Raw genomic sequence first — 17,953 nt, 5'->3', positions numbered from 1 at the left:
ATAAGATGCAACCAAAAGAAAGCCTAATGTGAATGAGTGTGAAAGAGCAATTTAAGGGTAGATGTGCCTGTGCCAGTGCCAGCGGCTGTACAAGATTTGCATGCTAATCATTCTAATAATAATGTAATGCCCGCGGCGCTTTGAGCAAATTGCGAACCGTTGGTCATAGAAAGGGAGCTTATCTCGCCGAGAACATGACACAAATATCGGGTAACATTTGAATGAGTCCTGGTAATTCGGGGACCTGTCAGTAGCCTAGCTCACCTCAATTAGAACAGCCTTGCTCTTGACTTTTAGTTCGCCGCAAAGAATACAAACTTTAGACGGCTGTAGCTCCTTAAATTCTGTTCAGAGCGGTTAATATAACTTAACATGGAGGTTTGTTAGCACCGTAAAACCGCTCCGTCAGAAGAAACACTCACAATGAACCCACTAACGGTTAAAACGTTGAGTGCCAAAGCAAACAGCCAATAGGAGCGCTTGTCTCGTCCTCGTGCTCTCGGCCTTTCTGCCTCCAGCTCTGATTGGCTCGTGTGCTCGTCGTTGCTAGGTGTCAGCCAAATGGGTGCTTGGTGGTCGTGTCACGTGTCAGTGTTTACCCGGAAATGAGCGCCTGTTATGAAAAATCAATATAGCGGTTGTCTGACCGTTATTATGGTCTAAATGACACGTTATCCGTGTAATCTGACTGCCATCTACTTGACTCGGGATGTACAGCGGACTCTTGCCGAGAGGTTTGACCGAAGATGACCTCAGTTCGGATGACGAAGAGGAGAAAAGGGAGGGAGAGAGGTGCGGGAGCTCTGCCGGGGAGCAGAACACCGTCACGGCGGCACCAACACCATCACAGTCGACTCACACCGCCGGGGATGCTGACAGTGATTCCCCGACAAGCGGCATGCCTGGTATATCCCAGGAAATGTGGCAAGTATGTTATTAACACGCTACGCAACGAGCTAAGCGCTCGTTATGTGGGATACAAGCTAGCAGCGGTGGCTAATGCTGCCTTCACGTGCTAGTCGGAAGATCCCACTTCCCCACTTGTGAGGTCGCAATTACGAGAATGTCACGTTCAAGTGCTTTAACCTGCGTATTATACACATGCTAGCAGACTGTAATCCATTTGTTATGGTTAGAACAATTAATAGCATTGATTTATATCAAGTTAAGTGTACATGGATTCAAATGATGTACACAAGGAACACTTGTACATGTTGCAATGTTAAACAATAAAGAATTATGTTCCATCCATTAATTAATCTGACCGTTTGTTGGTATCAAAATCATCATCATTTCCCACCATTACGACTTGAGGGTCGTGTGCAGTTTCCGAGTCGTATTTCCCATAATTCCGATACCATGTGAACAACAGAGGTAGATTCAGGGTGATGGTGGGCTCAGTTTGTCAATTCAGTTTGTGTTTTTGTGTGTTTTTAAGAAATTCCAGGATCTACGGAAGAAAAATGATGAAATGAAGACAACCAACACCCCCAGACGGAGAAAAAGAAGACGACACAAGAAAGGTGTCAGTGGTAGCACATTGCTAATGTAATGCCCGACACTGTATGTTGATGTTGAGCCGCTGTGGTTGCTTCTGTTAGCAGCCTGCAGAGGTTGGAAGTAACCAAGTACAAATACTTCAAATGTAGAATTTTCAGGTATCTTGTACTGTTTACCTTGACTCATTTAGACATTTATATTTCGGGCATTTAGCAGACGCTTTTATCCAAAGGGACTTACAATAACTACAGTTGTTGGAATAAAGTGCAACAGTATATTGCTAACAGTACAGTAAGTACTCCCTACATTTTAAAACGAATATCTGTACTTTCTACACTCGCATTTACAAAACAGGCTCGTAAATTTAGTTTGAATGCATTTGAGGTGAAGTGAGTTTCAATTAATCTTGTAAAATAGGACTTTTACTATATACATGGAGTACATTTCAGAGCCTGTACTTTTTCACTTTTACTTGAGTAAAGAAGTTGAACCAGTACTTCTACAAGTATCTGTACTTAATACAAATAATAACTCTCTCACCCACATTAGAACTTTAAGCCACCCTCTTAACTGTAAACAACAAAGCACCTAATTGGCCCACCTGTTGTACTTGAAGACTTCTGTTTTAGCCGATGCTAATTTGTATCAAAGCATCCCACTAACCTTCAACTTGTGTCTCTTATGTCAAGCAAAAGGAGCAGAGAGCGATGAACCCGCGGAAACAAGGTACCAAATTATAATTTCCAAGAAATGAATTAACACAAAAATATCTGTGGGCTGCCAAATAAAATAATAAAAGCTTGTGAATGCAGGCAAACACAGATATTGAACAGCACTGCCACAAACGCAGGTTTAACGAAACTAAAAGCAGATATGATCGCTGTAATTGATGGTTGAGTGTTTTTGATTTGTTGTAAATATGTAGGAAACAGAGATCCTTTATAGTAAAGCTATTATTTGCTAACTCATGTGTACATAGCGTAGCATCACAGCTGTATTGTGTTGTCATGTGTGTTAGACACTCCTCTAGACATGTGGATCTGATTCCAGCATGGCCACTGAAACCATCCAGTTGCAGGATGGACAGCCGTAGTTGCCGGGGCAACACGTAATGAACATTAACTCACATTTTCTCTGTCGGCAGAGAGCGTCAGGAGCAGCGGGAGAAGCACTGGGATGAGCTTAAGCAGCATTTTGGTGTAAATGATCGATTTCATCCCCCCGCGTGCTCCAAACCCCCTCCGAAGGTAACAAAGACGCCTGCCTTCCAACTCATCTGCCGAGCTTTAATACTGTGTCAGTCGTAGCTGTTAGTAACACCTTCCCCTCCTTTGTGTTCCCGTGCCACTGTATCCTCTCATTGTTTTATGTGATATGACATATGGATTAGAAGAATCCTTTGCGCTAACTCAACCTGACACTGAGATGAATATTAGGGATTATGTTTGGCTACATTTAGTGATAAGATTAGGATAAATCTCCTTTCTCGCGTGCTTGAGATTAAAGTGAAATGTAGGTTTTTCCTGCACAAGAGGCCTAATGAAAAATGAAAATGTAGCTTGACAAAGAAGAGAGGGTTAGAGCACCTGATACACCCACACCCTCCGACTGCAGCTAGAACATTTAAATTAACGGTTAGATAATAAAACGCTCATGTGCCACTCCTGTGGAGTTCATCATTGGAAGAAATTATAACTTACTTTCTTTTAAATCGGATACATTTCTGCACTTACAAGATGAATGAACGTTTTCTGCAAAGGCTCGCAAATCTGCCAATGAAGCAAAAATATTTGCGAGCTTGATGAACATTTTAGCTGACCCAGTGAATGGGAACTGTTCTCATTTCAATTTGAAATCCTATTAATGATTATTTTGGAGTATTTTGTGCTTAATTTATTTCAGAGCAGCATAAAATTGAGTTTTTGCTGATTTTCCAGCCTCCGTTTGAATAGCGCAGCTATGAAAAGGATAAAAGAAATGATTAACAAGCTGAATGAAACAGAACTTGTCAAATCAACATAATGAGGGATCCTTCATCCCTCCAATGCAGTTCCTTGTAATTAATATATAGTGTCTTTTTTAACTCTGTCAAGTCTTTCACACAGTCATTTAAAGAAAGCTGTCAGAGCAGCCACATGTCATTAATTCATCTGCTGACAGCATTTCTTCACTGACCTTAAAAAACGTGTTGGTGGCATGAAGGATGACGGTCTGTCAGCTGGAGTTTTGCGAGTGAGATACAATAATTGAGATCACAAGTCAGGTTGTATCGATGTCAGTGCTTCAGTTTATAAGTGGAATAATAAGCTATAATGAACTAAACTTCTACTAATTCTGCATTTTTGAGCCCGATTGTATCGTCCGTGTACTTTTTTACAGTTGAGTCGAGGTCCTCAAACAATACATCAGAGGAGACGCATTAATAACTGCAGCCTCTTTCCAGTGTATTTTTTTATTATTTCTTTTAGCATGATGAAATTTTGGGGGCTGAAGAAATGCGGTGCTTCCTCAGATAGGCTCATCACAGCAGAACTGCCTTGCCATCAGTAACCGGGGGCCTCTCTGTCCCCCCCCCCCCCACTCCCTTCTGCTTAGGCCTGTAATGGAAATGTGTAATTAAAGAGTCACATTTATGTTTGGTAATCTCCTGTAGCATTTCTAAGATTTGCCCACTAATATCCAATCAAAAAGATTTTCATTTGTGAAGGGAAATCTACATATTTGTAGTAATGGCAATCATATTAAAAATAAGGCCCTGGGGACTTTTGAAGTTACTCTTTGATATTCTCTCTCTCTCTCTCTCTCTACCCCTATTTCGGAAAAAAAAATCTGAATATTTTTTTCTCCCTCCTCTGCAGTCCGGCCTAGAAAAGAGCATAGAGAGGGCCATCGCTGAAGGGGACATTGCAAAGGCGGAGGAGATGAGCGACAGACTCGCCACTCGAGAGGTACGTTGTGCTGATAAGAGATCTTTGGGGTGCTCCCGCTGTGACAAATCAGGCTAATGGATCCGTGGCCATTTCTGCTGCAAAGACATAGAGGAACAAAAAAAAACACACGCAGACACCCACCATTCAGTCCTGCAGCCCTTTTCCATTGAGTTAATGGAAAGCCCTCCCCTTAGTTTTGAAGTGCTGCGGTGTCTAAAGGACTTTTGGCTCTGCTTTTTAATGAAGGGTACATTGCTTTCAAGCCAACTGTTAAATCATTCTCCAGGTAAGAGTTTCATACCTTTGAAGTGTACATGTCCCTAAATGCAGTGCCTGAAGTTTTGTAACTAACCGCCTTGGCAGGCATCAAGGATCAAGTGGTTTGAAACTAATTTAGCATAAAATGTAGCCCACACACACATATAATTGTGGTTTAAAAAGACATACAGCTGCGGTGTTACTTCTCCACCGGCGGAATTGCCGTACTTTTGAGCATCAAAGTTATACTTCTTTGTTTCATGGTGCACGCTGCTTACAGCACCCCATAAGCTTTTCCATTTTGTAGTAATGGCAACACAAACATGTGTAACACTGCCGGGCTCGCGTTTCATTGTCGGTCCCGGGTTGCAAGTTGCAAAGCAGGCAGGGCTGCTGGTTCAGGAAATACTCCCCGATAATCACATGCTTCTATATCGTACTATAGGTTATGTTTAATTAGCACTTTTAATTATAAAACATTGTTTCTCAGAAATCTTCTTTTGTCTGTCAGTTTATCATGGTGGACAGCTCTAAACACTACAGTACCCATAATCCTCTGTCGCCAACGCTATGGAGGAGAAATGATTCGTAGCACATTCAACTCATTCTCAGATTACTGTTTTTTATTTCATTTTTTCAATATTGACCAAATATCTAAAAGTGACTTTAAAGGAATAGTTCAACATTTTGGGAAGTATGTTGTTTTTTTGCTTTCTGTCAGAGAGATGAGGAAAACAATTTATGTCTATACACTGAATATGAAGCTTGAGCCAACCGCCAGTTAGCTTAGCTTAGCACAAAGACTGGAAACAGATGGATACAGCTAGCATGGCTCACTAAGTAACACTTTATATCTCTGTACAAAAACATCTATTCACCTTTTCACAGGTGGTAATGTGCTGGACTATTTCCTGGGACCAGTAACTTCCTGAAGTTTCTGTTGGTTGCCTGGCAACAGCTCCCAGTCATGTAACAGAATGTTAAGTGCCGTGATTAGATGTACAGAACCAATATACTAACAGCATGATCTGACCAGATGACTGGAAACCGGAGCTCAGAAGGGGAATTTGAACGACATCTCATTTCTACTATTTTCTCTCTTGAATAAATAAAAAAGGCTCCAACAACAAGGGTCTACGTTTAAAAATGGGAAAAGGAAAAAAGAAAAGCAGATGTACTATTCATTTAATTTGCATTACATGCACGGCCCGGGTGTCTCTGGTGTGTAATGGACATTAGTGTGCAGCATCAGAGCCCTTATATTCCCATCTTAGCTGCTAGCACAGTGGTCAAATATGAGGAAGTTAAATGAAAGCTGTCGTGAGTGGCACCTGCGCCGTACTTTCATAAAGCCTCTTAGAGCGCCGGTGGATTGGTTTTTAGCCTGAGCCGAGGTTCTCGCCTCCCCGGCACCTGCCTCGCGTCTTGCCAGAGCCGTGATGGGACGTGACAGCAGCCTGGCAGCCGCGACTCATTGTCGAGCGGCGATAACTTCGTTTCGCGAGAATGTAGTCAATTGACCGTTTTGAAATCCCCCAAAAAGAAGTTCTTTATCGTTCACTTTTGAATGGCAGAGAAAGGCGTCGCTGAATATACACGGGGAGTGTGAAAAGTAGTAAGGAGCTAAAAAAAAAAAGGCACACAAAAAAAAAAGTTTGAAGGATTCTGAATCGGCTGGAAAGGATTATGTTCTATCTTAAACAATGCAGCCTGTAATGCAGATAGCATTAAGACCGATGTTTGTTTACAGCGCTCCCGTTCACTTTTGACAGGAGCCCTCTGACAAACATTTAGAGGATCAATAATCCCCGCTGTGGCCAGAATCAATTTCAAGGTTATAATTGAGTGGCTCATTTGGTACGGGATGGCTTAGATGTTTAATTTGTTTACGGTCATAACACCGAGACGTGATTGTGGCGGGCTTTTCACCGGAAGAATGGGAACAGGTTTTTCCTCGCAAAAAATGCAAAAGCATTCCGACAGCTGTGAAGAACTAAAGAGGCCTGTTTGTCCCTCCAGGCATTGTTTTGTTAAGAAAAACGCTGGTACACGTCGAGATGACAATGTTTCTGTGTATTTTCATCCTCAATCTAGCGGTTTCCCCACTTATCTCCTCCGAGCAAAGGGAAATGGAAGGAAGATAGAGAGACTTGCTGTCAGAATCCCCCCTTTTATGAGACAAAAATGTTTGTTTCTGCGGCTTTTAGCTCCCTCAAATCAATTAATGATTTCCATTTGCTCTACTTTCTTCTTTTTAATCTGAACATTAAAACAATTTGGTTTAAAAAAAAAAACTGTTTTGAAGGCTCCTTACAAATCCTGAGATAGGCTTTCTTTCATCTGTCAAACTTCTGAGACGCGCTGCTCGGATAGTGCAGGTTGAGGTTTTTTTTTTTCTTATTCTCATTACAGTTTTTCAACATTTCCCAAGGCTGTAAGTCTTTTTGTTTTAGATAAATTCACCAAGACATGCTCGGCTTTTAAGTGAAAGTATTAACGCCCCCGAAAGACGCCGCAAAGACATCCCATCCCCTTTTAGGTAACAAAATATTATTTATGTCGACATTGCTTAGACAAAGCTTGCTAATGCATTCCTTAAAACTGTGCAGATAGGCTTTCTTTTCTCATAGCGATGTCTGTTGATCCGTCTGAAATCATTTTTTAGCCTTAGAAGGCACAAAATAAAGGAGTCCTGGAAGTTCAGTAGATTAAAAGGTCCTCCAATTAAGAAGACTGTCTCCGTCCTTCCATTACTGCATTATTTTACACTGCGGCAACTTCCATACGGCATAATTAATTCAGTAATTAGCATCACGTGGAGTGAGTGACACGTATAGTATGAACGTCAGGAGGCTTGATCGCATCCGGAGACTCATATTTGATGGATTGATTTTATTCCTGGTAAAAGGAGCCAGTGCAGAAGGCTGAGAGCTCATCGGTACTAGAAAGCACAGCGGGGCTTCCTATGTGGTCGCTGGTGTATTGTGGGATACGTGGAAAACTTGAGTTGCATCGGTTCAATACGTACACATAGACATAAGTACGTATCTCTTCTGTCCGTTTCATTGACAAACATTTTTCTATCTCAGGTTTTCTGCTAAACTGTTGAACACAGTTTAGGCTTTAGATCCAGTAGAATCGTATCTACAGGATTATGCCAAGTGTATGCCTGTGAATAGTCTGGCCCCGGGCTGTTTATGCATTTATATTACATGACTAACTGTTAATACTGAGCCGGCTCACTGCACAAAAAGGGTCCGGACCCCTAACCCAAGTCAGGGTTTCGGTGCACACCGATGGGGAAAAGTCGACCCCGTGGTTGGCTTTTGTTTTGGATCAAACTTTGTTCGCATTAAACCATTTCATGATTTAAGTTTTCCAACACCTAAATTAGTAAATTTCATTGTAATCAAAGATATAATGTAGCATCTTATTTTGTACCATTTCTCAGCAGGTCTCTTGTTGCATAGAAATACCATAAATTTGAATTAATTACCTGCAAACTGAATTTGTGTTGTATCATAGCATGTTTCTAAGATGTTTTGGCATGCGTTAGATTTCCTTGAAACAGAATTATTGGAAAAAGAGTAAGGGATCTAAGATTGATCCTTGTGGAACCCCACACGTGGCCATTCTTGGATCAAAAGGTTCATATCTACATATGAATAAGATTAATTAGGTATTATTTAAACCAACAAACACATATTACACCTCATAGCTTCACCTCCATTGAATTAAATGAAATAATTTGCCGTATCAAAAGTCTTTTGAACGTCCATTAGAACAATTTTATTTTTAGTCCAAAACATACGATGCCCCCATGCTGAGAGAACTTGTATTGGTGTCTTCATTCAACCCCGTACCCTAAAACAAGATAACTGCTACAATACAACGCTAATTAATCTTCTCATTGTAGTTTTTCATTAAAACATTGTCCGTACAACAAATAATTTCCTCCCTCGCTCTTTTTCCTTTCTCTTTTATTTAACGGAGCCACCGAGGTCTTTTGAAATAGTCAGGAGCTGTACTATATATAAAGTAAGTGGGCATATTTCACCACAAAAGACCGTCACGCCGCGTTAGAGCTTACAGTTCCCCCATAGCCACTCATCACAGCTATTAGAGTGGCATTACCACTTCAAAACAGAAACTCTCTTGGTGGGTAACAATAGGGAGTGTCAAGTCCATTTCATTACTTCCAGGAGCTAAAGAATATGTGAAAAATGAAGAAGTAGTTGCATGGCTGCCGGCCTCTCCTGCACCAACAGGAAACAAGTGGGGCCGGCGCCATGCACCAAGGAATACGTACGTTCTACAAAACGCAGTTATGAGTTTTTCCATGCGTACATTGAAGAAGGATCAGAGTATTTCATACTTAGCTTAAAGGTCAGGTTTATCATATCAGGCTGCTAGTGCAACCACTGCAGGAAACGAGCCTCAGATTAACAAGTGATGATGAAATGCATAATATTTACAATATATATTAATACTGTCACCTATTTACTGGCTGTGTTTCCATCCTATAAACCCGATCACTATACTGAATGTACGTTTACATGCACTGTGAGTTTGCCATTTTATGATACCGTACACGTTCTTCCGGTGTTTTAAGGCTCACCGTTATATTTCAACAATTATTAAAGGCAGGAACGCTCTTATTTGGTCACTTTTCCAGTTTTTCCCCAGAAATATATACATTTACATTTACGTTTAGGGCATTTAGCAGATGCTTTTGTCCAAAGCGACTTACAATCAGTACATTTGTCAAAAGAAAGAAACCACAACATATCATTGCCGATAAAGTAAGACTTAAAAAATAGAAACAGATTTCAGGTCCTCATCTGAGTAAAGTAGTAGCTGTTCAGCAAGTATACCTTAAGAACAACAGTGCTATATAGAGAAGAATGGTTCATTTTGAGTCGTGCATAGTATTCCTGGTGTTTTGGTGCCTGCGTTGATCTGATTGGCTGAAACCCTCTGGCTCAACAACCCCAATCCAACCCCATTCTGACCAGTAGCTTCCTGTACTTTGGGGCCAAACCTCTTCATAGCCCCACTTTTGAGCGAGATGAACCTGTTTATAAAGCGCTCCCTCCTAATAGTCGGCTCACTATACCATACTTAACCTAATGAACATGTATTAACTAGAGGCAGTTATGGTTTCTGTAGTGTTTGAACTGGTTATAATATCCCTCATTATGTCCCAGCTCGTGTTTCAATAGAAGCAGCAGCTGAAAGGAGAGAGAGAGAAGAAAAAAAGCCCTCGCCGTCCTTGAAATCTAGCCGTCGGAAAGCCTCGCCTAAATGCTGTGAAACAAAGGTGTCGCGGCGTTTTGTCGGAGGAGACATGGTGGCTTAGTCGAAACAAAGAGCTGAACTAAGAGCGTTTCATGATATTTATGTTATTTAGCACCTTTTTTTTCTTCTTTCTTCCTCACCTCCCCTCCCCCCCCTCCTGTGTTTGTAATCAAAAAAATTAATGAGCAGGGCTTTTGTGGAAAGTGAGCGTTATCAGATTCTGACTTTCTCCGCCTACATCAGAGTAGGAGGCTGCCTACCCCCCCACCCTCACCACCACCACCCACCCCACCCTCGGGCCACCTCACAGAGAGTTTAGGGAAACTCTCCTCTTTGTTCATTTTTCCTTCAGCATAAGCAATTTATCACCGAATGAACTTTTATTGTATCTCTGGATGACTCACATTAAATTTTCGCCCATTAATTTTGAAATGGATTTTTTTGAAATGGGTACTAAGCTTTTATCAAATGCCTGGGAATCTCATTTGGATTATTGTATTTCATTAATTACTTGATAGACAAAGCACACTTTTCAATGTAGATTTGTGTGCTGTTTAATTAATTAGCATGTTTTCTCTTTTAATTAAAGCCATTTTTTTTAAATTAAAGCCCACAGCAAAACACATATATAATTTGTTTGTAATTAGGTCTTAATTGGTGGTAGTGGAAGCTTAGCACCCTCGGTTTCTTTTTTCATGATTGCCATTTTATTGCCACTCATTAACTAAACTGTTTTTTTTCTAATTAGCTTATAAAACTGTTGATGGCATATTATTGTAAGTGTGAGTTCAAAGCTGCCTAATAAGCCTACCCTACTCAGAAGAGGCGAGATAATGAAACGTGCACAAAGCAGGCGAACTTTTAGATTTTTTTATTTTTTTGTCTTCTCCCTAAAGATGACATGTCATGTTGTCGAGCATCAGATTACTAAGAGAGAAAATGTAGACGTGGCTGTTCTGCTGTGCCTCGGCTGTCTTATTGATGGAATACAGCAGCTGTTGCATTCGTCAGCGCTTTCACGTTGATTTGCTGTTTTTTAAACATGGAAGCGTTGGAATCGATCAGATAAATGATAAATAAATAAATCAGCGGGCCAGTGCTGGGATGTAACTAAGTACATTTACTCAAGTGTTGTACTTAACTATACATTTGAAGTACTTTTATTTGTGGAATTGATATTCACCGTACTTAGCAGCAGTAATTACATTGATTTATAGTTACATATTAAGATTTTCACATTCCTATAAAATACGCTGCATTGTTATATATCAAGCTACCCAGTGATGTAGTAAATATGAGCTGAGCCGATTAGTCGATTTAATTAATAATTGAATAGGTTTCTCACCTAAAAAATCTAAATATTTCATCGTTCCAGCTTCTTAAATACGAGGATTTGCTGCTTTCCTGCATCTTAAATGATTGGATTTGAAATATTGATTGGACAAAACAAGCAAATTTGACCCTGGGGACAATGTCATGGATATCCCTTAGAATGTATTGACATTTAAAGATAAGTAAAAATCATTAATGGCAACAAACAACAGTAAAATGAGGAAGAATCCTCCAATAATGCAATGATTAAGTATTGTTATGTGTAGACTACTTCTGATTAGCATGGTTTTACTTAATATTTCCTCCAACAGTGTGATGATGAGTATTAGATGAGGGTTTTTTGTTTTTCACCCTGTATGATGCTGTGAATCGCTGTCACACCTTTTGTCCTCGACAGAACCTGACCTGGTTGATGTGCAGTCTTTGTGTGTGTTCACTCAGCCTGGTACTCTACTCCAAGATGAACTAGCTGAATGAAACGCTGTCCTCCGTCCTCTTTAAAGCGATACGGGTGGTATTGATTGACCCCTCGATCTTTTGACCTCCCCAGTGTCGCTGCAGTGGCGAGACTTTTCCAACCACAAAGACGTTGTTCTCCCTCCCTCCCCCCCCGCCAGCCTCAGTTCTAAGAAATTATGCTGAAATAACACACAAGCTGCCTAATCTGATATTCATTCCTTTCTTATATAGCCCTGCTTTCCAAAGTTGACTAAGGCCACATTATTTAGGCATTAAGGTAGTGTGATAAGGGAATTAGGCTGGTCATTAATCGTTTACACGTCAAATGCAGCAGAGCAGCTCGGGGAGGTGATTTAGCGAGGCAAAGCCATATAGCCCTTGTTAATCCACCTCTCACACGTTTTAATTGGAAGAGGCTTCCTGGATAGGAAATTTATGAATGGGTTTAAGGCCATTTCTTCCTTAAAGCCATCATTTATTTCGTATTGTTAATAGGAGCTTTAACACTTTATCCACACGGAGATGTATTATTTTTTTTCTTCTTCTCATCTTTCATTCAGCTATTGTCTTTCTGCACTTTGCTGTTTAATTTGCCACAGTGTTTTCCCGTGAACCGTGCTCATAAAGACTTCCTAATGCTTCTTTTATTTATCAAACGCCCCAGAAATGATGCAATAGAGCAGACACACGCATGATTACAGAGTGTGAAACTGTCATTAAGTTTTGTATCTTGTGTGTGGCTCATACAGCAGCAATGCAAGGTGTTTTTTGTGGGGCTTTTTTTTGTATCTAGGCCCCATGTTTTGGTCTCCACTTGAATCTCCATGACGACCCAAACGTGAATGAACAGAAAACGTTACTATTGACTTAACCCTCCTAGTGGCCCTAAGCTGCTGCTGCTGCTGCTGCTGCAGTGCCAGCATTGTGCATGATGATTTTTCTTTTTGCCCTCAAATCTTCCAGAGATCAGAGTATTAATCCTCTGAATAAACCTTGTTTTAAAAAAGGCTGTGCCCAGGCCACACAAGGCACCGACACATGGCTGTGATGGACGTTTATTGTATATTAATAAGTGAGAGCGGGGGGGCTTCAGGAGCCACATAAACAAAGAATGCAGGAGGTTTCCTGTCTCCCGCTTTGTACTTTCATTCTTATTTTTTTCCACCAGCCTCTGATGTGTGAGGATTTGGCACTAAGATGCATGCAGGGAGGGGGGGGGGGGGGGGATCCTGAAAAGTGGATCAAAAAAGTAAATGAAAAATAATGTCATATTACTGAAAATATGAGAGGCTAATTTGTGCCGACTTTTTGCTAATTTTGTTCTCGCCACAGAAAGAGGAGCCGTCACCTGCTCGGCGCCACAGCGCTGACAGTGCCAGTGATCCATGAAATAAGCTGCCGCTGGCTTTGTTCAGATAAGAATGAACAAATCTGCACAATGTACTGCTCTCGGAATCTCATTTTCATACTTGCATGCAGGCTAAAAGAAATAAGCTGTTTGCAGGCTTGATTAATCAGACATTTGAGGGGTTTTTTTTCTCTTTTTTTTTTTGTCTCTTTGATCTGTTCTGTCTCCTAGGTAACTTGGTTGACATTAATGTTGAGCCTCAGTAAAGACAATCAGGGACTGGAGACTAAACTGATAAAAAAAAAAAAAGAATTAAAGACCTTTTAATGCTTTAAATATAGTCAACGCTATGTTGTGAATTTAAAAGAGGGGCAAGGAGGTGGCTTTTAATTCTGCTTTTGGAATGTTTGTGAAGGCGTGATTTCGAGACCTTTTGCATTTCAAATGCAACCCCACAGGAGAGCAGGTTAATGTGGTAATCCTGGTGTAGGGGGGGGAAGAGGAAAAAGCTGTAAATCTCCAAATAAAACCGTTTAGCATCATGCACTTTCATTTCATTTGCTCCCAGAATGAGCTAAAGTGTTTGTTTTTTTTCCTTTTTCAGCAAACACCGAGGGCAGGAGCTGTTCTCAGATTTGTCAACAATATAATAAACGTCTGCTTCATAATCTCGGCTCTCATCGCAGACACTCAAAAGCATTTAGCACCTACACCGCTCCATCAAGGAGCAGGAGGAGAAAAAACCCCAGCGTGGTTTTTATCTGCTCGCAAATCTCCTGCAAATGTAAGAGCAGTCACCCGTTATAACTCTCTTTAAGGGGCGAAAACACGATTTGAGGAATTTAAAACCTATAAAATGGCAAAGTACTGGAGAGCTGTCATAGTATGTGCGCTTCAGGTTATGCAGACGCTTTCACAAATCTTCCAGTGACTGTATAGATGAATGCCTTGAGGGCCCAGCCGGAGCCCAGTACTTGCAGCCAGCCGAAGCCCTTATCTTAAATCCAAGCAAAGTACCATTAATCTTTTTGAAAGACCTTTATGGCTTTTAATGTATCCCAAATTAGAACATTTTACACCCTTGGTTCCTGAAATATGGTGATAAAAAGCCTTTAGAGTTTAATTTTTCCTGCCTGCTCGCTCTGACCTGCTTAATCCCAGCATGCATTAGGAGATATTTTAGTTTCAGTCTTTCTAATAAAGTTTATCCCACTTAATTATAATTGAAACATTTTTTTTCCAGCAGGTCTTTTTTTTTTTTTCAAGTGGCGCAGTGGTGGCACATTTCTTCATTACCTTAAGACTCCCCCCCTCCCCTCCCCTCCCCCCTGATTGTACTCTGAATATTACAGAGAATTACCCAAAGGTTTGGTGAAATTGTTCCAAGTTGTTTATCAAAGTTTGCCTTTGCTTGAATAATAAACCTATCTCAGGAGTGACAGAGGAGGCAGGATTTTGCCCTTTGTTTCCCCGTGCTTCTGTGTGACTGGGGTTATTGGGATTATTCTGCTTCACAATACATACGTCTTCCCCGGGATTTGAATGTTTGCCTCTTGCAGTCACGGTCATTCTCTTCACTTGTGATTTCAGAGACTGCCTGCAGTACTCCAAACAGAAAAAGTCTCCTTTACACCGGTGGTGATGAGTGGAGAAAATGCCATTGCAACGTTTTTGAAACGGAGGGGGGGGGGCGCAAAATGCTGAACATTGTTTCTCATTGTTTATTTATTCCGTTATTTCATTTGCACATTAAACAAGAAAAAAAGAAATCTAATAGAAACAATGCGGGAGACAAAAGCCAGGAGCTTAAAAAAATGACTTTCTCTTAAAACACCTCAAACAAAAGGAACAATAGATTTGAATAATTTTAGTAAAAGGGTGCTCCTGTAATTTATGGAGCAACACACACATAAACACACACATTCATGAGCACTGTTATTTAAACTCTATCACTTTACCTTTATTTCTCACTGACTATTGCCCAAGACATTGTTCAAATATGTCAGGTACAGTTGAATAACTAAAGAATTACTAATTTAATCAATTAATCTGCCAATTATTTTCCTCAAGTAATCAAATAGTCTTCAAATTGCTGTCCAAAACCAAAAAAGATTAAATTAAAGATCAAAGTAGACTAAGAAAACCAGCCAATATTGACATTTGAAAAGGTGGAATTAGTGAATTATTTGGGGCATTTTTCTTGACTTAATGAGTGAAACGATGAATCGTTTATCAACATTTTCTTTCGACTGCAAAGCGACTTCATTTTTCAGCTTCAACGTCCATCTGAGAAACAGGAAACTTAATTTTGTAGAGGAAGTGTTTACAGTTGGAAAGTAAACCACTTACAAACTAAACGTCCACATTTTCCGAGATACAGTGAAAGCAAAACCAAATGTGTATGTATAATAATGTCATTATTTGTTTATGTGTGTTGTGATGTCACACGCTGCTGCTGCTTCGTCTTGTTTCATCATGTTTAATGCATCCATTCTCTGCTGCAGGACATGTGCAAGAGTTGCTTTCTGTGACATACTGCACATTAAACCCCCATTGCCCGCCCTCATGTACGTTAAACCCCCCATCACCTGCGCTCATGTACGTTAAACCCCCATCACCTGCCCTCATGTACGTTAAACCCCCCATCATGTACCCTCATGTACGTTAAACCCCATTACCCACCCTCATGTACATTAAACCCCCATCATATACCCTCATGTACGTTAAACCCCCATCATGTACCCTCATGTACCTTAAACCCCCATTACCCGCCCTCATGTACGTTAAACCCCCCATCATGTACCCTCATGTACGTTAAACCCCCCATCATGTACCCTCTTGTACGGTAAACCCCCCATCATATACCCTCATGTACGTTAACTCCCATCATGTACCCTCATATATGTTAAACCCCCCATCATGTACCCTCATGTACCTTAAACCCCCATTACCCGCCTTCATGTACGTTAAACCCCCCATCATGTACCCTCATGTACGTTAAACCCCCCATCATGTACCCTCTTGTACGTTAAACCCCCCATCATATACCCTCATGTATGTTAAACCCCCCCATCATGTACCCTCATGTATGTTAAACCCCCCATCATGTACCCTCATGTACCTTAAACCCCCATTACCCGCCCTCATGTACGTTAAACCCCCCATCATGTACGTTAAACCCCCCATCATGTACCCTCATGTACGTTAAACCCCATTAACCACCCTCATGTATGTTAAACCCCCCATCATGTACCCTCATGTACGTTAAATCTCCATCACCTGCCCTCATGTACGTTAAACCCCCAATCATGTACCCTCATGTACGTTTAACCCCCCCCCCATCATGTACCCTCTTGTACGTTAAATCCCCCCATCATGTACCCTCATGTACGGTAAACCCCCATTACCCACCCTCATGTACGTTAAACGCCCATCATGTACCCTCATGTACATTAAACCCCCATTACCCACCCTCATGTACGTTAAACGCCCATCATGTACCCTCATGTACATTAAACCCCCATTACCCACCCTCATGTACGTTTAACGCCCATCATGTACCCTCATGTACATTAAACCCCCATTACCCACCCTCATGTACGTTAAACGCCCATCATGTACCCTCATGTACATTAAACCCCCATTACCCACCCTCATGTACGTTTAACGCCCATCATGTACCCTCATGTACATTAAACCCCCATTACCCACCCTCATGTACGTTAAACGCCCATCATGTACCCTCATGTACATTAAACCCCCATTACCCACCCTCATGTACGTTAAACGCCCATCATGTACCCTCATGTACATTAAACCCCCATCACCCGCCCTCATGTACGTTAAACCCCCATTACCCACCCTCATGTACGTTAAACCCGCCCTCATGTACGTTTTAAAGTGTGTTCACCACCGCGCCTCTCTCTCCTCGGACTGATTTCCGTCCTCTAACGAGCCTCTCTCCCGTCTCTCTCTAAATAGATGGGTGTGAAAATCGCTGAAGCTGCCGATTGCCGTGACTTTGTGCAACGCAAACAGGAAGAGGAAGCGTTGAGGGCAGCACAGAAAAGGAAGAACCAAATCCCCTGGGGGTAGGACACGTCTCTCTGTCCTCATGTCCATGATACACATGCAGAGATTGAAGATGGCGGCCTGTAAAGGTCTCCTCGTTTTGTGTTGCAGGTTCGAGGCTAAAAGACGATGGGAGACCAAAAGCAACATGGGCTTCATGTGACGAACACGGAGGAGAGCGGCTTTTTAGTTTTTAAGTTGATTTGATAAAAGCAGACTGATCCTGTTTCTTTTTTATTCTCTTTGTATATTTGGAAGACTTGAGTGTGAAGGGGGGGGGGGGGGGGGGGGGCACAGAGTTGACGGAGGAAAAACCAATCCAGAGACTACAAGAGAGAAAAAATTATGGAGTATTCAAATTAATTCCTCAGGCGCCCAATGGCGTCTGCATTGTGTTATTTTTCATTACATTTCAGTGATTTGAGCGTTCTGGCCTTTTTCCCCCCCCCCTTCAAATAAAATCTGGTGTACATTACTGGATGATGCGTTTATTTATTGCTGTAAAGTGGGTTAATCATGAAGGCGCTCCTTTTCTTCTTCCGAGGAAGAGAAAGGAAAGATTAGGGCCCTAATGCAATGTACAGGATAATGTGCGATAGGATTTGGGAGAAGAAAATGAAATTTGGCTGCTGTAAACAAGCGTGAGCAGTTGTAAACTGGAAGTTGAGTGAACGTTTTGGGGGGGCGGGCGTGAGACATGAAACGGGAGGCTTTCCCGCTGCTGGCCCTCGCCCATGACGCTCTATTGTCTCTCAGC

At 41.4% G+C, this 17,953-nt stretch overlaps 1 protein-coding gene across 1 annotated transcript; it reads left to right on the top strand.

Annotated features, from left to right (window-relative positions):
* Positions 1–593: 593 nt before the first annotated feature.
* fam204a (family with sequence similarity 204 member A) lies at positions 594–17,671 on the top strand. Its single transcript, XM_084020632.1, has 7 exons — positions 594–928; positions 1,439–1,523; positions 2,190–2,226; positions 2,645–2,747; positions 4,359–4,448; positions 17,107–17,216; positions 17,308–17,671. Exons 1-7 carry the CDS (start codon positions 710–712, stop codon positions 17,357–17,359), a joined length of 696 nt encoding a protein of 231 aa, XP_083876758.1. The 5' UTR covers positions 594–709; the 3' UTR covers positions 17,360–17,671.
* Positions 17,672–17,953: the final 282 nt, after the last annotated feature.

This window comes from Eutrigla gurnardus, assembly GCF_963514095.1.
Source record: "Eutrigla gurnardus genome assembly, chromosome: 11".
Classification (NCBI taxonomy): domain Eukaryota; kingdom Metazoa; phylum Chordata; class Actinopteri; order Perciformes; family Triglidae; genus Eutrigla; species Eutrigla gurnardus.
Note: the sequence above shows the minus strand (reverse complement) of the source record. Positions and strands in the feature narration are given on the sequence as shown.